Source organism: Crocuta crocuta, unplaced genomic scaffold (genome assembly GCF_008692635.1).
Source record: "Crocuta crocuta isolate KB4526 unplaced genomic scaffold, BGI_CrCroc_1.0 scaffold262, whole genome shotgun sequence".
NCBI classification, from domain to species: Eukaryota; Metazoa; Chordata; class Mammalia; order Carnivora; family Hyaenidae; genus Crocuta; species Crocuta crocuta.
Window position 1 is genome coordinate 4,179,303 of NW_027528869.1, and position 27,256 is coordinate 4,206,558.

The following is a 27,256-nucleotide window of genomic DNA, read 5'->3' on the forward strand; positions in this document are numbered from 1 at the left end:
ACTGACTGAACCGCCCAGGCTCCCTATGTATTTATTTTGAGAGAGAGAGAGAAGGAGAGAGTGTGTTCACACGCACAAGGAAGGGGAGGGGCAGAGAGAGAGACAGAGAGTGAATCTTAAGCAGGCTCCATGCTCAGCACAGAGCCTGATGTGGGGCTTGATCTAGCAACCATGAGATTATGACCTGAGCAGAAATCAAGAGTTGGTCACTTAACCCACTGAGCCACTAGGTGCCCTGTAGCCACTCTTAATGAGCTTCCAGTATTCACTAAAAATATCTATTTGAGATTTTCTATTGAAGTTGATTGCTCACTATATTCTTTCTTCTAGAAGAGTTCTACGGTTAGCCAAATTACATAGGCCGAGGGGGGAGGGATAGTACTTGGCTTCCTTAAAATTCCTATTAATTCCCCCTTCCAAACTCTGGTGAATAAATACACTGGTTTTACTTAGACTGTATGTATATTCAGATGACGTTTTAAAAGTCCAGTATGCTGACATCTCCCACCTCCTCTCCCCACACACAGAGTGCGTGTTGCTGCTCTTCAAAGAGCTTCTGTTCTATTGAAATGCTGGAGATACCACTGCCGAGTTATAGGAAGATTCCCTGGTAGACCAGATTCGCTGGTCTAGACCATGGGAGAAGAAGCAAATTACATGGGTTGAGGGGCTGGTGTCACTAAAGTTGGGATGTACCCATCTCAATCCCAGTGTTACCTGGCAAACGTATTTGGACAAGAAAAAAACATTCCATGTCTTCCCAGGTGCATTTCTCTAAGGTGCTAGAAAAGTCATTGGCAAATTCATACGCATTGGTTCTTTTCTGTTTCAAACGGGCAAGTTTCTTTTGTCTGTTCAATCTTTCTTCGGAAATTCCTATTAAACCAGTTGCATATGGTGATTTGTTTGATTCTTTTACAGACTTCTTATACCATTAGGATGAGTTTGGTAGAGTTCCAGGCTCTGCTTAGTCTATCTGACTTAGGAGGCTCAAGTAGCCACCACTTATTAATTACCTATTAGGACAAGGCAGTAGAGATGTTTTACTCTGTGTCCTGCCCCATAAACATCATCCCACCATGGGTGTTTGAGGAGAGGGGGCCTCTAAGAGGCCAAATTGCCCAAAGTCTGCATAGTAAGTGTCACGGCAGATGGGTCATCAGCTCAGGTCCCCATGACTGCATATTTTTAAGATGATGCTAGATCAATAGATTGATAAAAGCAAGAGGGAAATTGGAAGCAAAAGAAATGTTTTGCTCACTAATGTTCCCACCACTGTAGCACAAGTACTTTAACTTTATTTTAGCCTTTGACCTCTTGAATACCCATTTTTGTGCAAAAAGGACAAATTGTACACGCAGTTTTTCACTCTGCGTTTCAGATGATCTTTTGATGGATGCACTCTTCCCCAAGTTTCTACATATTACAATAATAATTTTTATTTGCTGTGTAATATGCTATGCACATGACCAAAGGGAATCCTTTTTGGTTTTTAAAATGTGAATATTTATATATTTTAAAATATGAATATATGTACTTGAAAGTTTACATAAGTATGAGAAGAATACAAAGACTTTTATCACCTACAGAGCTAATGCTGTTATATTTTCCTCCAGACTTTAAAAAATGATATAAATATGTTTTGTTTATACAGGTACACATATGTCATTTATTATATACAAAAGTGATTTTATGCTCCCAGAGCCACTTCGGTTAATATTTGCATGCCTCCACAAAAGGGATTTTTTTCCTAATGCTTTGTTTTTCTCTAGGGACTCTCCACTTGGGGGTTTCACTGTTTCCATAAGGCAAGAGTTTGCTGGGAACCTGAGACATTCCTGAATGTAAGATTCTGTCTCCCACGTTAAGTCACGTCAGTGCAGAGCAACGTGCACGTGGCTCCATCACCAGCGTGTTCCGCATTCATTGCCTCATAAACCACAGAGGCCGATAATGATGTGGAGAGGTGACCTCCAGCTAACCGTGGAAGGAACCACCCTGTTCTATGCAACCATGGCTACCTCTGAATGAGGTCCCCGCCTCTCACTGAGGAATGCTACAGACTTAATAGAGGAGAGCAGTCGATTTATCATCCTATACATGTGAGATGGAAAAGTGAACCATATCTGTTACTTTGGCGCATGTTTCAGAGGCACCTGTTGAGGTGGATATGGAAGCCTCGAGTTCCCAGTAGGAATAAATACTATATGACAGCAAAATACTTTTCTTGGGATCAACATTCCCTGCTTTAATTAACTGTGGAACGGTAGAATTGGTACAGATTTGCTGTCTGTGTTCCATATAGTGAAACATTTTTAAGATATGAAATTCTTTTTTTTTTTTAAAGATTTTTATTTATTTCTAGGAGAGAGAGAGAAAGATAGCGTGAGCAGGGGAGGGTCAGAGAGAGAGGGAGTCACAGACTGAAACAGGCTCCAGACTCTGAGCTGGCAGTCAGCACAGAGCCCGACGCGGGGCCCGAACCCACGAATCGCAAGACCATGACCTAAGCGAAAGTCGGTCGCTTAACCGACTAAGCCACCCAGGCGCCCCTAAGATATGAAATTCTTTAAATGCACAGGGAAGTACAGAAGGTACTGTCTTGGATACCATGCATTCACCGCACAGACTTAATGTGAACATGGGCCGTGGTCGCTTCACATCTCTTTGAAAGACAGTGCTTCGTTGGCGGGTGTATCCTCCCGAAACACAATCCTGGGGGAACGAAAAGAGCTTCGGGGAGAAGGAGCATGGGGGCTGGGCCATCATTCTAGCCTTTCCACTGTGGTGCCTGGCGAAAGAAATGAAGTCCCCCAGCCCCAGTGACTGCAGCAGCCGCAGAAGGGGAAACAAGGGAGGGATAGAATGAAAGGAAAGATGAAATCAGGTGGCGCTCAGTGACAAGGGGGAAAAGGGAGGATTGGAACATAGGCAGAGCTAGATGTTAATTGCACCATCTGTGAGTGTGTCAGAAGCCCTGATAGACTCAATAGACTTTTTTTTTCATCACATTCAGAGACAAGCTGCTTCCTGAATTGGATGAATTTTAAGGTTATGGTTACACATTTAAAAAGTGAAAATTGAGGCTTTTCCCATTCTTTGCTTCTCTCCTGAGTTGTGGGAGTAATTCATGGCAACTCAGAATTTACATCTTAGAGCAAACTTGCTTGATGATTTGTCTTCATTGCATGGAGGGGAAGAAAAGAAGCCTCATCAACCGGGACCTGATTTTCCGAGAGCCCATCATTCAGGCACTTATGATCCACTTTGTGAAATTTTTAGGTCTTTTGCTTTTTACCCTTACCCCTCCTGCTGGGATTTGGTCATTTTGCTGCTTGTTAGGACATCCCCCAGCAGATATGGAGAAGCAAAGAGAACGGCTAAAGCATTATTAAGTCTCGTCTCATGATAGGGGCTCTGCAAAAGACTCGGTGGGGGAGAATTTTGAACCCTTCGCCTACAATAAGGTTTGTAGTTATCTGTTGATTTTGGTTACGTATGCCCTCCCTGTCCTCCATTTAGCGCTGATAATGAAGGGTTGACTTGCAGAGAAACAGAATGGAAGGGGACTGCAAAATAAAGCCAGAATCGCAGTGAGCCATGACTTAAACATGGTCCTGTAATATGATGCTGTAATGAGAGGAAGCCTGAGTCCATATGAGTTCATTGAAGTATCAAATTGGTGTGCAGTCTTTCTTCTCACTCAGCATAGGTCAGGCACACATTAAAGCAGAAGCTTTCAGTGGGGGTGAGACTGTGTGGCGGAGGCAGATTCTAGAGTGACCTGGGGCAACTTTTTCAAATTGTGTACGCTGGCATCTCTGCAAGCGAACATTTGAGGGTGTGGACTTTGGAAGAGCTACTGAGGTCATCATATAATCCTCTGTCACCATGTAAAAGAGTTGCCAGTGATTTTGAGAGGGCCTGAGCAAGAATAATGAAAATGGTTAAAGGGTCTCCAAAAAGGTGCAAGAAAGCAGAATTCTCAAGCCGGAAGAAAGAAGGACCTTCAAGGTAGTTAAATACCTTTTGTCAGACCTATCAAAGGATACTGGGGTGGGGGTGAGGGGTGCTGGCACCTGAGGCCATTCTCCATACTACTCCCCGGACAGTCTTCCCACCTGAAAATGCATAGCTGCCCTCCTTTTAGGTCTTTATTAAATACCCCAGGCTCCCTTTCCTTCTTGAGTCTCCCAGCCTTCCTTCTGCTTTCTCTTCCAACTTGAATAAGAACCAGTCAGTTCGTCACAGGCTGTGAAGTCCTAAAAAGGTAATAGTTTGAATAACAAGGGTCATAAATGCAAGGTGTCTTACCTTGCGAGTGGCCTGCAGAACTCAGGGCTGTGCTTTTTCTCCCTGGGATGAGAAGGAACAATTGATGCAGTTAAATCCGTTACATTTCACATTCCACAGCCCCCTACTTGGTTCACAATAGTCTCTTAGATTGTCTTCCAGTATTCAATCACCACCGTTGCCACTACTCTGTTTCAAAATCACATTGTTTCTCTTATCGAGACTCCAAGCCCCTTAAATTGTCTTCATGCCAAGCATTATTTTTCTTAACAAAAAAATTAATTAGAAAAACTAATTGGATCCGCTTATCTGCCTTGCTTGAAAACTTTTCGTGGATATTTATTTATACAGATACAGCATCATGTTCAAGACCTTCATAAATGACCTCAGTCTCTCTCTTTTTAAGCTTAAATCTTGCCACTGCTTTTCCTGATTCTAGTGACATTATTCCCTTCCCTCCAGCCTATTCCTGCAGTGACAGTGACGCCATTCCCGCAGACGTCTGCCTTTGCACATGCCCCACCCTCTAGGCTCTCCATCCCTCTCGTGTCTTACAGGTGAACTCGTTCTTTAAGACCCAGCTAGACTAGCTCCCTCTTGTGAAGCCATAAGCCCCTTCCCGCACAGCTTCTGTGTGTCTTCCCCTGTGCACTCCCTTCCTGGTAGCACCATACTTAGCACATTGTATTTGTGGGGTCACTTATTGCTACGCCCTGTTCATGAGAGAACTTGACACTGGCAGGCTAGTATTTGGAAAGGAAGAGAGGATGGAAAGGCCTTCTGAGCGAGTGGAGGTGATGATGCATGTTTCAGGCACCAGTTTCCCATCCTGACATAAATAGATTATATTTATATGAATGACAGTTGGGACACACCCCAGAATACAAATTCTTTTATTTCCTTGATAAATGCTGCTTCTTGTCTGGTTTCTGTCTTTGGAGAATTGAGTGGGGCATCCTTAGGGATCCCTTTGCAGCTTTCCACAAAACCCCAAGCTCCTTGTTCCTTATCTTTGATACCACATCAGATCCTCAATATTGTTCAGAGTCCATCGCCTCTCAAGAAATGCAAAGCCTCAACCCTTATCAAAGGGGAGAAATGAAAGGAAAGATACAGATATAGATTATATGTATAAAATCCTTTACTCCACTCATAGAAAGGCTGTCTTCACTTTCCCCAGCCCTGGACAAAGGAACAGAAATTTCTCGTCTCTTCTCGAAAAAGGGCATTCTTTTTTTCCCCCATGAAAAATCCATGTGTCCTTGGTACCAGTTTGGGGATTGAAGTAGAGGGGAAAAGTGGACATGTGGTCAGCAATATTAATTTTTAATTGTGTTTGTATGTACCCCCAACTGTAGGAAAGAGCTGGTGTGGTAGATTAAAAAAGTATAACTTGGGGATCAGACTAATGTCAATTTTAATTCCATCCTGTAATTTACTGGGTATATGACTTTGACAAATTGAGTCACTTTTCTGAGCCTTAGTTTCCTCATCTGTGATGTGGGATTATATGTGATAGCATATGCAAAATACCTGTAACAGAGTAGGTGCTTGGGAGATGCAATTAACGTCTTTTACCCCTCTCTGTATTCACAATACCTGACATATATTAGGGCTCAGTGATCATTTGTTGAATAAACTTGACATTGCTCTTATCAGGTGCCTCACCTAGTAAATATCACTTTGGGTAGACATTAGTTAGTTTGGGAAGTTATTCCTCAAAGGTTGGGTTGTGTAAATCTGAATCAGAAGAATGGTGGTGTTATAATTTTTAAAAATGTTTTTTTCTTATTTTATTTCTGAGAGAGAGAGAGACAGTGTGAGCAGGGGAGGGTCAGAGAGAGAGGGTGACACAGAATCCGAAGACAGGCTCCAGGCTCTGCGCTAGCTGTCAGCACAGAGCCCGACACAGGGCTCGAACCCACAAACCGTGAGATCGTGCCCTGAGCTGAAATCGGACGCTTAACCGACTGAGCCACCCAGGTGCCCCAAGAATGGTGTTATTAAAAGGTAGAAGAATTGAGTTTTGAGGTAAGTGATATCAAGGGATCCTTTGAATTGTCTATGGTTTTTATGGCAAGGTTCTATGATGCAGGGAAGTACTTCTGTGGGTTGATAGGAGAATAAAGAGTGCTTTCAGTTCTCATTCAAAGTTTAGCTATTTTCCTTTAAGACCGAACTATTCTTGCTTACTGTCTAAACTCTTTGGTGTAGACTGTGTTCTCTTTCTAACCCTAGTTCACCGCTTCCCCACCAACATGTATACGAGAGTGATTTCAAAAGCAGGCTCTCCCAGACAGGAGTAGTTGGTGACCTGTGCTGTTCTCAGATTCATTTTTTAATGCAGAAGGATGGTTTTCTGGCATGGTGAGTGTGTGAAGGGTAATTCCCACTAGGTTTGACGATTCTACCACTCTGAGGGGTGAGGTAAAGCGTGCCTCCTTACTCTTTGCAGAGGGTAGGGGAGTGAGAGCTAGGAAGTATGCTTCAGTGGATGGTTTCCATACCTGTCAACACAGCAGAACCACCAGAGAGCTTTAAAATGCATATTTTCAGGCTCTATCCCAGGCGTATTGAATCTCTGTCTTTGGGGTCCACGTAGGAATCCATATTTTTGACAGGCATCCGAGACACAGCTCAGCCTCTTGGTTTAAAGCTGTGTGAAGGAGCGTCATGTAGCATGCTATCTTGAGGCTTTCCATGAATGCTGTAGGAAAGCACAAAAATTCTGCTTGATGGTTCTTATATGTGATGCCCTAAAGTTAGAAGGGAAAGGCTATACATTATTTTCTGGGTAATTTTAAATGTCTCAGGAAAAAAGATCTTTCCGAGTACCTAATTTTTCCAGGATCATCTTGACTATATTTTTGAACAGGCTTCTCCCTATGTTACAGGAGTAGATTTCACCAGTGGGCAGGCAGCCTAGACCACTCACGTGGGAACTTTGCCTGGCTTGATATGCCCAATAATATTTTCATTAATGTTGTTTCCCTTCCTTAAGCCACGTGAAAAATGAAAATAAATGTGTTCCTCCTTTTCAAATGGCTGAAAGAAAAGTTGTGAAGCAAGCTAACAGCTATAAGGAAATTATTTACCTCACTTTTGGCCTTACTGTGGAGTCTTAAGCCTCTTTCTTGTCATCGTGGATGATATTTTGACTGGGCAGCAGTCACACTTCAGTTGCCTTCTCACTCAAACTGGAGCTTTGGGTATGGTTAGAAGAAGAAATGGAAAGGAGAGCTTAACTCACAAAGATCATTCATCTCCTCTAGTGGTTTTTGTCCATTGCCGAGTTCTAATCTCCTCTTTCTACCAACACCTACTTACTTGGATCTTGACTTATTTTGGCAGTTCTCGGTGCATGTGATGTGGTTGCCATGGAAATGTTATCCTGCATGCTGCTTCATCTTCTCTCCATATCTTCATTCCTCTCCAATGTGTGCCCGCGCCCTCACATTCTCTTTCTCTTGCACACCCACCCTAACCCCCTTTGTAATTGAACACATCAAACACTGCATTTCTTCAGGCTATTTTTCTCCTCTCCCCCAATCACATCGAATGTGTTAAAACACTTTATAAAAAACTTTATGTAATCAAAGTGACCTGGTAGTGACTGGAAGAGAGGGAAGGAAATTGACTCAAATGCTAAATTCCTCTAGGTTATGGTAGGATGCCCAAATATGAGGGAATTCAGGCAAGTGTTAATCAAATTAACTTCCCTCTCCTTTCACAGGGATTAAACCTTTGCTGAGGTTCAGAGAGACTTATTAATAATAACTTTCTGATTTCCACCTGGACTACTACTTCATGTCCTGGTGGTATCTACGAAGGAGAAAGTCTGAACTATCCTCAGCTCTTAATTTCCCATCTGTGAAATACTCACTTTATGCATTATCTGCCTTGACCCGGAGGTACCTCTATAGACACTGACATCCTGGGTTACCAAGAGCTGAGCCAAATGTAGAGATCTTACTATGAATAGTCACCCTCAGTTTCTCTTCTGCTATGGGATGGATTAGTTGGGGAAGGGCTAGCAGGGAGAAGAGGTAATGGAGGAATTTTGTAGTTATGTATACTTTGGGGAAAAAAACACAACTTAATCTCATTTCCCCAGTGACATTTTAATTTTTCTCAAAAATTGAAAAATATCACACAACAAAAACAAATTCCCCTTTGTTTTTCTGAGGTTTCTTAAAATTTAAGTTCAAGTTAGTTAACAGACAGTGCAGTATTGGTTTCAAGAGTAGAACCCAGTGATTCATCACTTACGTATGAGCCCCAGTGCTCATTCCAACAGTTGTCCTACTTGATGCCCAGCACCCGTTGAGCCCATCCACCGAACTCAGCCCCCTTCCAGCAACCCTCGGTTTGTTCTGTGTTTAAGAGTCTCATATGTCTCATATGGTTTGCCTCCCTCTCTGTTTTTATCTTCTTTTTCCTTCCCTTCCCCTGTGTTCATGTGTTGTTTCTTAAATTCCACATAGGAGTGAAATCATATATTTGTCTTTCTCTAATTACCTTATTTCACTTAGCATAATGCACTCTAGTGCTATCCAAATTGTTGCAAATGGCAAGATTTCATTCTTTTTGATCATCGAGTAATATTCCATTGTATATATATACCACATCTTCTTATCTGGTGTATTTTTTAAAGACCTTCTCATCTCCATGTTATAAGCGAAATGAGTTTTGTTTTTCTCTGTCCCTAAAGTAACAAAGTGAAGTCACATTGCTAAAGAACATGCAATTATTTATTTTCTACATATGTTTCAGGTTTCCCCAACATTTTTCTTTTCTAAACTGAAAAGAAAAATCATTGCCAGCATGGTAATATCAAAAAGTTTTCTTTCTTTGTCTTTCTTATGAAATAAGATTTGTAATTCTCATGGGCAGACAGATATATTCGTGGACAGTATAATGGGGAGAACTTTCAAAGGGGGAAATTTAAGGTTTATTTAAAAATGTTTTTAAGTTTATTTAATTTGAAAGAGAGTGCACAAGTTGGGTAGGGGCAGAGAGAGGGAGAGAGAGAATTCCATGCTGACTCTGTACTGCCAATGCATAGCCCCATGTGGGACTCAAACTCACAAACCGTGAGATCACGACCTGAGCCGAGATCAAGAGTTGGATGCCTGACTGGCCACGAGGTGTCCTTAAGGTTTATTTTAGAGCAAGAAAGACAGGGCGCCTGGGTGGCTCAGTTGGTTAAGCGTCCGACTTCAGCTCAGGTCATGTTCTCACGGTTCGTGGGTTCGAGCCCTGCTTCGGGCTCTGTGCTGACAGCTCAGAGCCTGGAGCCTGCTTTGGATTCTGTGTCTCCCTCTCTCTCTGACCCTTCCCTGCCCATGCTCTGTCTCTCTTTATGTCTCAAAAAGAAATAAACATTAGAAGAATAATGAGAGAAAGGGAAGTGGATGGGCCAAGAGAGAGGGAGAGAGAGAATCCCAAGCAGGCCCAATGTCAGCACAGAGCCCAGTGTAGTGTTCCACCCTGCAATCCCATGACCAGCCATGAGATCATGACCTGAGCTAAAATCCAGTCAGATGCTTAACCAAATGAGCCACCTAGGTGTCCCCAAAGGGGGAAGATTTTTAAAGGACCCATACAGGAAAGAAATCAACTCCACCTTTTTGTCTCCATGTATTCAGAAAAGAAAGATAGATTGTAGGTATACCTTTTTTTAAAATCAATAATTGGACAGTCACTTTCTTCCACATGAAATTGTATTCATTGTTAGGTGTGTGTGTGTGTGTGTGTGTGTGTGTGTGTGTGTGTGTGTATGGTGTGACCTGGAAGGAGTAGAGGTTGAAGGGCTGGGAAATGAAAAGTAGCAAAAGAGACTTTCAAGACCAGTCTTCTGGAAGTTCAAAACAAATCAATAAGTACTTACTGAATACTTAACACAAGCAAGGCACTAATTTGGATTCTGAAAAGGATAATAAAAGGACAAGATTTGATTCTTGCCTTCCAATAGTGTATTGTCTATCATGCAAAACAAGATACAGACGCATAAAAAGTTAAGTAATAAAAAGGAACAAAACATGTCAGGTTGGTAATGAATGAAGTACTGAAATGTAGACTGAAATGTATTACTGAAAGGCAGCAAGGAAGGGCAGGAGGAAAGGAAAGAGAGATACCTTGAATGTCAGGAAAGTGTAGAGAGAGGGTAAGATTTGACTTGAGTCCATAGACGGCAGCCAGATTTGAATTACTCAATTGAGAGAAAATAGAAGAGAGGTAAGTTCACAAAACATTCAGGGGACAGTAAAAGAGCCACTTGGCTTCAGCAATGATTCATGTAGAAGATGAGAGAACTCCAAATAGACAGATAGGGCCGGGAGGTATAGAGCCTTGACTGAAGGTGGATTTTTGCTCTGGGGACTAGGGAGCCATTCGAGAGTTTTGAGCAGGAGTGACATAGCACTAAAAAGTCTAGCAAGATAAACTTCAANATGATAAAGGCCTGGTCTAGGATGAAAATTGGGATAAGAAGGAAGAGACTAATGCTAGCATTCTTTTGTAAAACCAGGAATGTTTTGGGGGAACTAATTGGGCCTGGAAAACAAAGAATAGGAAGCTGTCAGAAACACCTGGGAGGTTTCAAGATAAAGGAATATATATATAAATACATAATTATAGCTAGTATTTGCGGAGTGCCTACTATGTGTCATGCACTATTGTAAGTGTTTGTTAAATTCCTATGAGAGAGGGGAAAGTCAGCTATTTTGAGGGGGAAGATAAAACAGATCCATATGTAACACTAAGAGTTTGTAATGGGGAATCAAGTGGAAATGGCTAACAGGACACAGAAATGGGGGATGAGAAAGAGGCCGGGATCACATGGGTAGAACTGAGATTCATCCACTTACAGGAAGAATTCATGTCCTGAAAATGGCTAAAATGAATGGAGACCCTTACTGAATTTCCCAAAAAAATTTCAAATAAAGCGAAAGATAAATAAAGCAAAGCATACAGGAAAGAAGGTAAAGAAGACACAAATGAGCCAGTACTGAGAATAATCTATGTATTTGATTGTTCAGATTAGGAGTATGGTTCTGCCTCCCTTACGAAGATAATTGAGAGTTGATTGTAGCTCCAAGTAAGTATTTTAATATTGTACTTTAAGTCCAGAAAGAGGGTGGATATCCTGTGCCAAAGCAAGATGAACTTTTTCAAATCTTACCCAAGCCAAGTAAATATTCTAGCTCTTATCATGTGTCTCTAAGAAGAACACCAAGAACATAGCCCTAGACTTTCATAACTGACCTCCTCCCAGAGTGTGATCTGAGCATTAATTCCTCTGTAAGTCCAGTCAAGCTTACTGCTTTGTGCTTTGTCCCTCCAATAAGGAAAATTAATTCCATTTCTGCACCTTTTTAGCTTAGTGCTTGTAAAATATGACAGATCCACAGGTCCTAGAGCCTGGAGTTCTCTTGTTATTCTGTATGTACGTCCAGTCTTTCTTAGGGCTATGGAGAGCCAGTGTGTTTCACCCTTTTCCCTGTTGACCTCCCTTATGAGACAGGCATGAGGGACAATTAAAGGCAACTGATGCATGGTGGTGGTTTTAATAATGATTAGTAATGATTAAGAGCCAAGGCTGTGAAGCCATTTGGATTTGGGTTTGGTTTTCAGTCCTACCATGTTAGAAATTTAGGACTTCTTTGTTTTTCTTTCCCCTGCCCATTGCTTCTCTAGACAACCTTATTCTTAGTATGAGGCGGTGGAAGGAGTATGGGTTTTAGAATCGCTCAGAATTAAGTAGGATCAACTGCCAGTGCCACCAACCTTGGACCTCCATTATAATGTGATCTGTTATTTTATAGCAGGTCCGTGAGAATTTAAAATAATGCAAGGCATCCAGAACAGAGCTTGGCATGTACTCAATAAATAGTAGCATTGTTAGTGGGTTGTTTTTTTTTTAATTGAATGACCAGAACAGAAATACAACTTCTGAGCAATTTCACTGATAGGCTAGACATCCGTGAGATTCATTTACCTTGGGGGGACAAAATTCTGAGAAGGGGAAAAATATCAATCAACTTATTTTGCATATGATGCTAAACTATAGCTGACACTTTAACTGATTTTACTGGTTCTGAGAATGCAGCTAATAAGAGCAGTCAGCTTACTCTTCTCTTCATTCATGTTGTAAAGATGAAATTATAACAGAGACAGAGAAGCCATAGCTGTGCCAGGATTTTAACACTGTATGAAGAATGGTCTCATTGCCAAAAGACAGGCAGTTGACTTGGACTTGGCTATGTTATGTTTGACCTGATATCAGAACACTCAGGTAGAGTGGCCCAATCAGACATATCAAACTGAAGGTCAGGAAAGAGATGAGGCCTCTGATGGAGATTTTGGAGGCCTTGGTATAGAAGTGATTGCTGATATGATGGCTATGAATGAGTTTCAGGGAGAGAACAGAGAGCAGGGGTGAAAAACAGTCTTGGGGTGCCCCCAAGTTTTAAGGGGTTTCAAGTGAAAATGAACAAAAAAGGAGACAGAACTAGCCTAAGAAGTATAAGGAGAATCAAGAAATGATTTTAAACAGCAAATAAGCAAGGCAAAGGAGAGCTGATGAGAATTGGGGAGTGTCAACTGTTAAGAGCTGTTTAAGGTCCAGGAGAATGATGATGAAGCAAAGCCTACTGCTTTGATTTTTGTTGACCTTCAATTATTGATGACCTTGTGAATTGAAAAGTTCCAGTAGAATGATAGAGGCAAAAGCCAAGATTTCAAGGGTTAAGGAGTGAGGTCTTGGCAGGGGGAAAAGGGACAATCAGGTGTCAGTTACTTTTTTAACCAGTTTGCAGTAAAATGAGATAGAAAATGGAATACCTTTCAGAGACTGGAAAACAAATCACTTTGTGACCTGCCTTGGTCAACAAAGAGTTAATGGTATAAATGCACAGTAATTTCAGAAGCATTAAAGAGCATGTTTCCATGGAAACATCAACCTACAGAGGGAGAGAAAAAGCTAGGATCCCCTGACAAAGAAGGAACAGCAGAGTTCTAGCCCCCACACGGTACAGCAGGGAGAAATGATTACACGTTTCTTTTAGCTTCCCTGTGAAGGATGCAGTTGGGGTTCATGGTGCTGTCCTTTTGAGGACAGGCAAAGAGGGATATAGAGTTTGTTTTAAATAAACTCTTGCCCTCACCTTGCTTTAAATTCTGACTCAAGGGTCAGGCTTATTTTAGAATACTGGAAAAGATCAACGGGTGTCTTAAGTAACTAACTCAAATTAAATAAACAAAAACTTTAATCTTTCCCTGACCTCTCTATCCTAACCTGATCTAGAAACAGTGCCATAAAGTACTGTGATTTAGAGCAACACTTGCAAAAACTCTAGAAACATAGGATGTGTGTTTGGCTAGAGAACCTTTGACCAGCACCTTTGCACTGTGGTTTCCATCTCGGCATATTCTCCTTAATTAGATATACATTTCATCTCACTGTTCTCAAGTCTATGAGATCCCTTTCACTGCTGCCTGGTATGCATTTCCTATACTTTCAAATCCAATCACACTTTAGGGGATGGGGCCTCCCACTCACCTGTCGTCCCAGAAAGCCATTCTGCCACACTGCCGTGGGAGCCACGTTAACAAAGTTGCCGACCAACTTTCCTGACAGGTCACTTTCTCCACTCCCATTTTATATTAAACTTCCCATCTCTTTTGTTCCCCTGGTCTTTCCCTGGACCCTAGACTCAAGAAACCATTTTATTTTCTATGTTAAAGAGCTTTCTCTATGTGGTAGGTGTGGTTCCCTGGGTTTTCTGAAGACAGAGAAGTGTTTTTGAATGCTGCTGTTTCCGTACGGCATCTGTAGCGTGATGTGATTATGGAACACCTGTCTCCCCTAAGACTTAATCTTCACCCCGGCATCTTGACTCCTCTGTCTGTTGGAAACCATCACTTGACCCTGGAATATCCTCCCTCTCCTGACCCTCCTTCCCTACCATTCAATACAATTGCTTCTAGAAACCTCCATTTGAAGACATCTGCCAAGCATTACTGGGAGACTACATTATAACCCCCTTTTCCCATGGATGACAGCAACTCATAACCTCCACTTCCAATCCCTGTAACTGAAGCCACCTCACTGATTCATTTGCTCGCCCTTTTTGCTACCCGTCTTTAGAGCTGTTGGAGAGAGTTGTGAAATTAAGCTTGTGGTAGCTACAGAGCGTGTGGGAGCCGTGTGTATGGAGGTACTGCCAATGTGTTGATTTGTTGACCACCTAAAGTGTAATAGAGAATAGAGAGGGGCTCCAGAATAGAGAAGATCAAACTGAGGAAACGGAGAAAGCTCAAAAAGGAAAAGAAACACACACTAATTTTTTCCCCTTGATATTATTCCCAGGTCACTTTTGTATTCTTGACCAAGGGCTTCTTGGATATATATGCCTGGGGTTTCTTATAATTACGTCTAGAAGTTCACAAGAAGAAAAGGGCTTCTGGTCAAAGTTGAATGTCCTAGAGAAATCTTTGCCAGTCATTGTTTGGCTGGTCTTGGCATAGCCCCTGAGTAGTATTGGCAGCTCATGGGCTAAAATGGATGTTAGAGAGGCAAGCCTTCACCTTAAAATTACTAGTGGGCATAAAGAAGAAATATCAGTGTACTCAGGGATCAACTAGCCTTTGACCTATCTTGGTCTTTTCTCTGGGAAGGTCCACTTAGCTTTGATAGCTTATAGGTCTAAATTCCAACATATTGAGCACCTAATCTATGGAAGAGGAAAGAAATCTTTTATTCAGTGCATTTTAAAAGGAAAGTGAGTTTAACTTATGTACAAAATGGAAGTATGAACTCACAAAGAAAAAAGATCAGTGGCGATAACATTATCCAGAAGAGTAACTTGATTCCTTCCCACTGGGAAGTTTCACCTTCCTGACTCTAGTAACTCTGAATTTCCCTAGCACCTTAGCAGGTCTCATCTATAATGGAGGTGACTAAAGTTTGTGGGCATGAGGGCATGGAGGAATTCCTTTTCCATTACTGAGTTCTGTGCACAGCTCCCTAAATGAGAAACAGCTTTGCTGTTTAGCACACTTCATTAATTAACATCAGAAGGTTGAATAACTATATTGTACACCTGAAACTAATATTATCCTCTATGTTAACTAACTGGAATTCAAATAAAAACTTAAAAAAATAGTGTAAACTTCAGTGTTGTGATTAGGTATACCTAATTTCCCTACTGTGTATCTAATTAAGCACTAAATGAAGTGGTGTAGCAATAAAGAAAAAGGGGGGGTGGTGACCTCACTAGTTCCCTAAGGACTACACAAGCAAGCGTGTGCTCTTGGAATTTTTAAAGGAATTTTAAAGAAAATTACATAGTGTTCAAAGCAGGGCTCTAGAAGATCAGAATGAGGGTCATTTTGAGGAGTCACTTTTTCTAGACCAAAATGATACGAATATGAGCTCATCTTTTGCCTTTCTCAGGAAGTGAACTTTGTATTGAAGTTGTTTAAGTGATTCCCCACTACCCAGAACCTCACAGGGGTTACCGATCACAGTAAGAAACGGAATGTTCCGAGTCTTCAGGGTTTGGGATATTGTGCGAATAGGAGGAAATGTCCTAGACTGGTGGGTTACGAAAAAGCAGAGACCTAGGAATTAGGAGACTCAGATTCTGAATTTAACGTGCCAAAGAGTAGCCGTACTTCCCCAGGCCTTGGTGTGTTTGGCTCTAAATATGAAAAGTTAGACCGATCCCCAAGTCTCTGTAAACTTAGCATTCTCTGATATCCAAGCAACCAAAAAAGAGAAGGAAAAAAAAAAAGGTAATTACAGTAAGAGACACAGCTAACACATGACATTCACTAGGGGATAGGTGCGGTTCAGAGTCCGACCTGTGTATCGAATTACTTAATCCTCACAGCGGTCCTATGAGGTAGGTACTGTTTTCATTCATATCTTTTATGACAAAGAAACAGAGACAGAAGTTAAATAATTTGCGAGATCATACAGCTTCAGAACTGGTGGAGCAAGGGCTTGCGCAGAGTTCATCTGACTCCAGTGCCCTTCTCTTACGCACCACACAGCAGGGCCTGGTGGTGGTGGTAGCTGGTGTTGTGTATGTGTGTGTTTACTACGTACCATGTTCCTTTCCTCTTTGCTTAACGTCTTCTGTTCTCTGTTTTATTTTCTTTCTACACCTCACTGCTAAGCATTTTGAGGCATTGTTCAGACTTTGTCATTCGAGTGTAGGCTATTTTATTAATGAGGACAAGTTCCTGGGTTTGATCCAGATGGACCCATTAGGAAGTCCAGAGGGGAGCTGTTTTCCGCCTGAGGCCTGCCACATTGACCCGGCTTGGTGAAAGGGTACTACAGGTCGGTAGGCATGAGGTCATCGCAGCTCGAGGCATAGCCGCTCAGAATGCTCAGTGCTTTAATATCCTTCTGGAGGAATGTTCACGTTCTCTGTCTTCTCATATTCAAGCAGGGATTGTTGGGCACCTTCCAACAATGCCTCTCTATTTTCTTTCATTTCACATGGAAACAGTTCATGGCATTCAGTCATGAAGTAGATTTTTTTTCTCTATTAGGCCAGGGGACCTGAGAAGCCTTTTCAGTGCAATAGATGGTGAAGTGGTACCTCACCATGTACTCTTCAAATGGATGCGGCTCAGCCCAGACTGCTAAGGGGCCAGAGCGCAGTCTTCACCACCAGCAGGTGAGAGGAAGTAAATTAAATTTATATCAGTGAGTCCTCAAGATACTTTACTACCTCATTAATTTAACACTGTGAATTTAGAATTTAAATAACTAAAACATGGGCTAGCCCAAACTTGAACCTTTTAGGACTTGTGAAGAATGGTTTGCAAAAGAGGTTAATGATATAAACACCATTTCAGAGAAAATGTTTAATTTACTGGAAGACAAACTATTTTTAATCTTTTTCAAGTAATTATTAAATTAATATTACAATGCCCTCTTTAAATTAGTTTTTCCCGAGGTTCTCTATCAAGTATCATTATACAGAAATAAGAGAAAAGAACTGTATTTGACAGCTTAGGAAACTACTATTTCTCATTATTTTGTTCAACAGCATGGTTTAATATTTTTTATATGACATTATATGTCAAAGGAAACCTTTAAAACTTCTTCAAATCCCTTTTCCTTAAAAAGAAAACCATTGTTGGCAAGAATAAAATGGTTCATGTGTCTTGAAAAGATTGCCACACAGTTTGGAAACTGATGGGTCTAGGGATTTAAACGGAGGCTGGCTGACTGCAGGATTCTTGCTCTTAAGCACCATCCATGCCACACTGCCTGGTAGTCGTGATGGTGGTGATGGAGAGTGTGTGTGGCATGTGCTACAATCCTCTCCTCTTCCATTTCTTTTCTGTTTCTCTCTATTTTCCACCAGCCTTTTGGGACATTGTCTAAATCTTCACTTGGATGTAGGATATCTTACTAATGAGACATTTCTTCTGGGCTTAATCTCAGAAGAACCCATTGGTAAACCTAGTGGACAGTTGTTCCCCAACCATGGTTTGCCATGCTGACAGCACTGTACTGGTCATTTTGTATTGACATTGATAATTATGAATTTCTAAGGTAGGGGAAAGTCAGAAGTTTTCTCTTTAGTTTACCAAACCATAACACTGACTGTCTATTTTAAACACGCTTGCCTCCATCTTCCAATACTGCTCTCTAATTAGGTAGCTTTCAAATGTTTTAAAGTCCACTATTTCTAATTCTGTGAGAAATTGTTTCCACTCTTTCAAGAGAAAATGTGTATATGAAATAGTACTAAGTGAAATAGCAAAATGGCTAAGAAAGACCAGAGAAAGACTGGAAGATTTGTGGGTTTGCCATTCAGATGATGGAGTATAATAATGTAACAGATGAAGTAGATAGCATGTCAGGGGAGCAGCCCGGTACTTCCCTCATCAGGCAAGGAAGGTAGTATGAACCAGTCAGTTTCATAGATGAGGGAGCTGAAGGCCTTAGCGGGTGAGTAACACACCAAAGATTCAATTACAGAGTTACAGAATTTGGGAGTTAGCAGTAGTAAACAAGGGGTCAAGAATCCACGTCTCGCGCCTGGAATTGTGTTCCTTTATTGCTTCACTCTTAATAGCTAGAGAATGCAAACTGAGAGCCATTAAAAATCCTACCGTTGCTGAGGTGTGCAGGTCTCTGGGTGAGGGCACCTGGGTCCTGTCCAGCCCTGTCATCTGATCTTGGGAAAACTGCAAATCCTTCTGGACTTCATCCGCTTCTGTAGAAATGAAAGGATTGGATGAAGTGAGAGACTTATCTTTCTTACTACCACTTATATTTCTTATTAACAGACATTAATTTAAACAATTGAGTGCCTTGTAAAAGTATGAAGGGCAGAATGAGAATTACGGTGCCAGGGCCCATGGTTTGCTGGGAAGATTCTGGCAGAGCTCTTCCCTCTGCCTCCCCACACAGGGCATACTGCTAAATCATTGCTTTAGGTATCATTGTGGTGCAGTGGACGAGCTCTGAGTGGCATGGTCAATGTCAAAGAGGCACGAGAGCATTTTTACCTCAGCTTGACCTCATTAAACCCACTGGAGTATGACTTTGGCCATATAAAGCAAATGTATTGGCTCTGAGCCCATCGGGGTTCTGAGGCTCTTTCTCAACAAGGTATCAAGCAGGAAATGAGACACATTTTATTTTATGCAGGCTGCATGAGGGATCTACATAGTCCAGGGCATGGCACGTGACATGAGAATGCTAAAATGCACGTCTGGGGCTCACAAAACCGCTTTTACCTTCACTCGGTGATATAATGAAAAAAAAAAAAAACACTGAACTGAACACCAGAAGACTTGAACTCCAGTCGTGAACAGGCAGGTCACCTTGGAAAGTAGGGTCGCATCTTCAGGCCTGTTTTCCCCTTCCTAAAATGAGAGTTCTCAATGGGTAGTTTCTAAAGTTTCTTCTAGTTCTAACAGCTTAAGGCTTTGTGTAATATTAAGACTTTATGAGACACAATGAGGTTCGTTAGGGTCGATCTGCATCCCAGAGACAAATCAAGCAATATCTATATGTATTTATCTACCAGACCTTGCTGGGGACTAGAGTCTTACAGGAAGGGCTTCTGAATTTGACTGCCACTTGAGCTAGGCTCTCTGTCTACTTGAGGATGGCATGTTTAGAGGAAAACAGAATATCAGTGGCATCTTAATTATAGTTTAATCCTTTACCAAGGATTTACACATGGAAGCTTTGAGGTTTTAATTAATGTTCAAAATTGGCACAGTGCAGCCAGATCCAAAGGTGGTGGATATTTTCAGGCCGTACAGAAAGTTAAATTGACTAATGTGACCATTTGACCTAGTTTATCCTCCCTACGTGGAACGCGATCTCCATTCCTCCAATGGATTCCATTGATAATTGGGTCTCGTTAAAATGTAGTTATCACACGCTTACTCACTGAGATCCAAAATGAAGCAAGTTTCTTTCCTTTAGATATTCAAGTCACACTAATGTATTTCTTTTTCTGAATTCTTCCCATTATATAACGTTATATATGTATCCTGTTTCTATAGTTTCCCTATCCATTATTTCATTTGTTCTTAGTCCATTATTTCATTTAATTAGCATATTGGGCTTCTCTGATAAGCAGGAGATAGAATTGTGTTTCCATTTTGAAGAGGAAGAACTGACGTTCAGGCGCCAAAGTCTCGTGCCTAGAAGTGACCACACTCCCCTTTATTTTCTCACACTTTCTGTTAGGAGTGAATGGACTGCTTTGTTCTGCTGTTTAAAGGGCACCCTTGTTCAGGGCGGGTATGTCTTTGCAAGCTCCTCACTAATAGCTAAATGTTGGCACGTTAGAGAAAATTACTCAGAAAAACACAACGTGAATGACTAATCTGTATACTGCCGAAGGATGTGAATAATTAAAGGATATTTTGGAGAAGAATCGTTTACATATTGTCATAAGGTTTATCAATGTTTTTGATAAGTGTAAAATATGTGAGAAGTGTCTAGGTAGAATAACATGGACCTGGAGAGCTGGAAGAGAGTGAACATCCCAGGAAGAGTTTATTTTTTAAAAAAAATCAAAAGCATGTGAAAGAGGAATAACTAGAAAAATTTAACTACAGGGCAATTAATTACGTTACCCATGAATGTAGTTTATTTTCTGACAGTTTGAATTTCAAGACTTACACACCGAATTCAATGCTATTCCCTTCAAAGAAGTCATCTTGAGAAGCATTTATGCTACTTGTTACTTACTTTTTGGAACTTTTCTCACAATTGCTTTCTGAAATGGACACTTTTTAAAAAACATTGTAAAGGTCTTTTAGATAGAGTCAGAATTATTCTGAGCCATGTCAGGTGAAAAGGAGGGTGCTTAAGCCAGGTAACTTTATTTCTCTCTCTTTCCTTTCCTCCCTTCCTCTTCCTTCCTTTCCTCCAAAAGAAAAAGAGAGAGAGAGAGAAAAAACTAAAGTTTTTTCATGTCTCATTAACTTTCTCTGAAGACTTCCAGAAATTATTCCAACCAATGCAATATTATTATAATAAGAATATATTTTCCAAGTTAATTACATATGGTGCTTAAATTCTGGTTTGTTAGTTTAAAGTGTTTTGTGGTTTTATACTTCTGTTCCTTGGAATGAATTATATACTGCTTTGGCTGGAGTGTTGAAGTTCTAAAGTATATGAGACCTGATTATTATTTTCTTTTTTTTTACTATTTTTATTTATTTCTAGGAGAGAGAGAGAGAGACAGCATGAGCAGGGGAGGGTCAGAGAGAGAGGGAGATACAGACTCTGAAACAGGCTCCAGGCTCTGAGTTGGCAGTCAGCACAGAGCCCGACGCGGGGCTCGAACCCACGAACCGCGAGATCATGACCTAAGCGAAAGTCGGACGCTTAACCGACTAAGCCACCCAGGCGCCCCATGATTATTATTTTCTAACTAGTGATGGGCTTGAGCAAGCAGCACAGAGCTGAGAGATGAGGGGCAGTACAGGGAAGGAGAGGATGCTGTATGGAGTGTTGAGTTGAATTAGGAGGCACTACACTTCTACCAGTTGGAAGTGTCCAGAAAGAGCAGCCAAGGGATAAGGAGAAGTCATGGCATATGGGGGCTGGAAGTCATGGCATATGATAACTACATGAAGGAACTGGGGATGTTAAACCTGATGTGGCATATGCCAGGGTGGTATGGTAAAGAGATCGTGGGACTAGAAATATGGCTTAAAATGTAATTTCTGCTCTCAGTTAGCGGTGGGACATTGGGCAAATAATTTGACTTCTCAGTGCTTTGGTTTCCTATCAAGTTAAAGTTGTAGAACTAAGGGTACCTGGGTGGCTCAGTCAGTTGGGCATCAAACTTCGGCTCAGGACATGATTTCACAGCTTGTGAGTTCGAGCCTCAAGTCAGGCTCTGTGCTGACAGCTCGGAGTCTGGCACCTGCTTTGGATTCTCTGTCTCCCTCACTCTCCTGTCCCCACCCCCTCCTGTTCTTTCTCTCAAAATAAATAATAAAAAAACATAAATTTTTTTTAAAAAATTGTAGAACTAAAAGTGAGCCTAAGTTTTCTTCAAAGATTAAAATTTATTTTATAAGGTAGACATGATAATTGTCTTTGAATACTTGAAGAGCTTTCATGTGGAAGAAGGAGTAGACTAAGATTAAATAATGTCTAAGGAGGAGACCACTATCTAGGTTTCCGGAGAGCAGATTGCTTTTTATTTCTTTTTAATGTTTGTTTAATTTTTGAGAGAGTGCACCTGGGGAGGGACGGGGAGAGGGGGGAACAGAGGATCCAAAGTGGGCTCTGTGCTGACAGCAGCAGGCCCAAACTCATGAACTCATGAGCCAAAGTCTGACATTCAACCCACTGAGCCACCCACGTGCCCCGAGCAGATTTCAAATTTAAGTAGAAAACAAAACAAATAAAAACCACCCTGCCCAACAGTGAGATGGCTGTCTTGATGGTGGAGGGTGCAGTGATAACAGGAGCTGACAGAGCCAATTTTATGTTGTAGAGGGAAGGCATAAACCCTAAGAAGTGGTGGACTAGTTGATTACGAAGGCCTCTTTCAATCCTGAGAGTCTGTGAGTCTCCATTCATTTCAGGTCTTCTGTGTTCTTGATTGCATTTGTGAAGACCATAAGACAAGAGAATGAGAGGCTGAAAATGCCCAGGCAGCTCGTGAAATAATACGTGGTCCATGAGGGTTTGGTTCATGATGTATAGTAATCTTTTTATAAATGCCTGAAGGATCTGCATCTTAGCAACCTTGTTACTTAACCTGACGTTACCTGGAAGAACGAAGAGCCTCACAGTTCCGTTGAATGAGAAGACTTAAAAGAGGAGCCTTTAAGCTGCCTCCTGCTACATTCTCCTTCCCTTTAGTGTGTCAGGGAACTCTTGTTGGTCACAAATTCGAAGCCCCTAGAACCTTTGTGGCAATTACAAGATCTCTCTTTTGCTCCTCAGCAGAGACATCTCATAGCGGCGTCAGACCCAAGGCTCTAGAGTAGCGTGTCATGTGAACACTGAGCTAACCATTATTGACTTCTTGGGCCATTATGGTAAAGGGACATTAGTTACCATCAGCACAGTTGCACTGATGTGGTTGTAATGAACGTGCCTGTGGGAATTCCCATGGAGGGAGCTCTTCATCAGATCAGAGCAGCCAACAGAGGAACAGGGTGAGCTGGAGGTGCAGGTGTTGAGGAGGAAGACAAGTTCGTTGGTCTGACTCTAGTCACTTCGAGAGTTACTGCTAATTTACGTGCCTGTACCTGGAATACTTTCTGAAACACCTCTCCCTCCTTCTCCCCAACCTCCTCTCCCACCCTGGTATTTTCTGTTCACTATACACAATGCAGTAGCCCTGGTTTCCAGATGCATCTTGTGGAACCAGACCTCTGACTTTGGGACTCCTCTCACAGCTCTTAGAAGTACGGCCTGGGCTGGATCTTAGCAAGGGTTCAAAAGCGTGTACATGCCTCTGGGAGGCAGAGAGACCCCATGCCCCAACATGCCACCTTTCTTAGCAGAAAGCTATCTTGGGAGACTCCCCTTCTCTCTACCACCATCACCCATTAATTGACCTCCTTCTGTGAATAACCACTGTTAATGCCTAGGGAGGGTTTACTGTGTACCAGGCCTGGGTGGTAGGTTATCTCATTTAAGCTTTACAAACCTACTGAAGTAGGTTTCTTCTTCTCTTTTCATATTATTCCTGTGATGTGAAAACTTGAATGACTCTATGTTTAACCGTCTCACAGGGCTGTGTGTATGTCTGTCTGTGTGTCAGTCTCCATTCACCTTTCCCTCTATCTTCCTGTCTTGGTCTTGGCATGCCTTCTTCATACTTTAACCTTTGTTTTCTTTTATCTTTACAGATATCTGATCAATGTCACATTTGAGGGAAGAAACCTGTCCTTCAGTGAAGATGGTTACCAGATGCACCCGAAACTGGTGATAATCCTTCTGAACAAGGAGAGGAAGTGGGAGAGGGTAGGACATATCTTTTGGCAATTCTTGAGCAAAGCAGTTGGGGTAGGGACGTAAAACTTTGCAACGCATTAAAGGAAAACAAAACCAAACCTTGGTTTTCATCTCTGAGCTGGGAAGTTAGAGTGTAATACATCGAGGGCACTGGAGAAGCCAGTTCTCAGACTTGCATCTTTGTTTTCTTGTTCCTTTGGTTAATCGAGAGATTATTTTCTTTTCTTTCTTTTTTTTTTTTTTTTTTACAAATAGTTTATTGTCAAATTAGTTTCCACATAACACCCAGTGCTCATTCCCACAAGTGCCCTCCTCCATGCCCACCCCCCCTCCCCCCCACATCCATCAGTCCTCAGTTTTTGTCAGCATTCAAGAGTCTCTCATGGTTTGCTCAAGAGATTATTTTCTTTATGCATTACCATTTTTATTGGTTATGGTGCTGTCTGAATCACAACTTTATTCTAATGGAAGAGTATACATGTATAATGTAATTCGGTGAAGAAATCAAATCAGTGGTATAATTCAGAAGTTTTATCCTACACAGTTATACTGGGGAGACTAATGAAACATAATTTACAAGCACATAGGTTTGAATTTACGGAGAGTAGAAGCTTGCCATGCAAGGCCCCCCTCAGGATCTCCCTCATTGTCAGCTGACCACAGTATCTGAAACTCTACCATTAGAAATTAATTTCTGTGAGTGCCAGATTACCTAGATTCAATTCCCCGCTCCTCTACTCACAAACTTGTCTACTTAGGCCCTTGTACAAATCTCTTAAGTATTCTGTGTCTCGAGTTGCCTCATCTATAAAATGAGAATACAATTAAAAGTACCAAGACCACAGGGTTGTTACGAGGATTAAATAGATTAATATATGCAAAGGACTTAGACAGGTGTCCACAGTAAGAACTTACCAGGTATTCGCTTTTGATTTTGTCCCCAGTTCCTACTTATATGCAAATGTTCCCCAGGGCAATGTCAGCACTGGTGTTTCTCTGGTCTGTGTTCTTCAGGTGCCATTTATCCCTTGAGATTCTTGCTGAAAAAATGGTTCTGTAGATAAATAAGGTTGGGCGAGATCCCTCTGGGTTCTCATTCTGGGAGGTTCCCAGACCATATTAACATTTGGAAGTTCAGAGGAAGACTGTCTATGGCAAAGGGCCATCTCTAATTTTACTTAATCTGATAGTTCCAAATTTATTTTATTATGAGACGCCTTTGTTCATGAAATTCATATTCTGTAAAACATAGTAGGGAAACACTGATTTAAAGCAATATCTATGGACTCTATAGGTCAGTTGGCTGAGAACAGGCTTCAGGATGTCAGCATGGCTCTGATGGGGAATGGAAACCAAATTATATATTTCTAGAAAGAAGAGCCAGGAAAAGAGATCAGCGATAAATTTCTTGAAATTCATAATCTTGTCCGTGAGCACTGGACAGGCAGTTATGTGAATGCTTGTCTGTGAAACAGCATGTGTGGCTCACATAGTGGAAACCTGGGGCCTTATTCTTAGAATCGAAAGGCCTCAATCTGCCCTATAGTTCCTTAGTTCAAGGCACAGCTGTAAGACTTAGATTATTCCTTGTGTTCTTGATTAAAGCTACTCTCCCTCTACTGAGTTATCATTTGTTCAGAAATGGTTTTCCCCTGGACTCCTGCTCTTCACTCCAGTCAAGCTGCTTTTCACCTGCTGCTATCGAGACATAATAATTTAAGAGGTGTTCTGGGACCTCAGGTATGACAGGCACGTCTGTATATCTCTGGAAGAGGAGTTATTCATAACGGAGGCTTCGTACATGGATCAGAGATGTCCAGCTGGGTAGCTTTAATACAGGAGACTCATGATGACTGCCTCGAGGATGGGGCATCTCATACCTCTCCTTCCTTAAAGAGATCTTACTGTCACTCATGCTGACTTCTCTAGACTGGAGTCTGAGGCCTGTGACCACCCGCACTGCTGCCCTTTCCAAAGCTGGATCCCCTCCGTGGGATTTGCATTCCTTCCCTTCTCATATAGCTTAACTTAACTATATAACTCTTAACTATAGCTCTTGGATTTATTCCTCCTCATATGATCCAGGGAGCATGTGATGATTTTTTTAAATGGACCTCCCTGTCCTTGATGCCCCCCATTAGCCATTCAAATCAGTCCTAGCATGGCTGCTAGAATGCGTTTCCTAAGACCCAACTCTGATCACATGCTTTCTCTGCCCAAAACTTGTTCAGAGCTTCTATAGTTTATGCTTTGGGTCCGAACTTTATTCTTGTATTCAAGGCTCCGGTCTACCTTTCAAAGCCTGTCTTTTCTCCCTTGCTGTTTCCTGTCTCACCATCAAGCCACATTGGGCTCTCTCTGTTCTAAGATATTTCTCCTGTATGTCTCACTTCCTGTACAGCATGTCATCACGTTTCCTTTTTCTGAGATGGGTTGTCCAATTATACAAATCATAACCATCCTTTGAAACCCAGTTACAATGTTACTGTCTTTGGTCTCATCTTTGACTGAGATGTAATCTCTCTCAGCCTCTGGTCCCCTGTAGCTGCTCTCCCTACCTCTGTTGCAGCACTGTCCCATCTGCCTGTGTTAGAGTTGTGCGTGTGCGTGCTTCCCGATGGCAGAGGCTGCGTCTCTATATCGTCGTGTCCTCCCAGCAACCTGGAAGAGTGTACTGCCTAGAGCGGTTCAAGAAGTGTGTGTCAAATGAAAAAGAACCATTACATAATACAAGAGTCAAAAATCTATCATTAAGAATCCAAGTTTATGTTACTGCCCTTGATGTAATACCTCTTTGACGGGGAGCAGAGGGAAAATAAAATCATTATGTAGATTGAGTTTTCATAGATCATACTTTAACTGTATCGAGGGAGCTTCTTATTTAAAAAGAAGTTCTGTGATTAATCCTTTTGTAAAGTATTTTGGGAGGGGGAAGGGTCATAGACTGTAACATACTCATAGTGATTTGATTAAATCCGGGAACATTGCTAAAGAGTGGTCCTTCCTGTTCATTGAGTTCACAGAGCCAGGAGGCTCCCCAGTGTGGAACCCCTTGTCAGGGCTCAGTTGTGGGCAGGGACGGGTGGCGGGAGCCTGGCACAGGTCTAGTACGTGTCTGGTATGTGCTGAAATTGTCCTGTGGGAAGTGATGCCTTTCTTTCCACTGTTACCCTGACCCCCAGGCTCCTGTGTATTCTCAGGATTTCTAATACCACCCCAGAAGGTTCCGTGTGGCCCAGGGAAGATTGAATGTCTGTGGACTTCACAGAGGCAGGCATCAGGGTGAATATTCGACCGGGAGGAGATGGATGCTGGGAAGATAAATGGGGAAGGAACCTGCGTTTGTGGGAAAAATGAGGCTAAAGGACAGGACCCACAGCTTCCGGTTATGTCCTGAACTAGCTGTGTGACCTGCTTTTTTCAGTTTTTCTGGATCTTTCTTTCTTCCTGTCTGAAATCATGGCAGGAGATTAA

At 41.8% G+C, this 27,256-nt stretch overlaps 1 protein-coding gene across 1 annotated transcript in view; it reads left to right on the forward strand.

Annotated features, from left to right (window-relative positions):
* Positions 1-27,256, forward strand: part of GRIN2B (glutamate ionotropic receptor NMDA type subunit 2B) — a 413,753-nt gene that overhangs the window by 278,901 nt on the left and 107,596 nt on the right. The window contains exon 4 of the mRNA XM_077756396.1: positions 23,677-23,791. Within this exon, the coding sequence (XP_077612522.1) occupies positions 23,677-23,791 (115 nt within the window). The remainder of the gene's footprint in view (positions 1-23,676; positions 23,792-27,256) is intronic.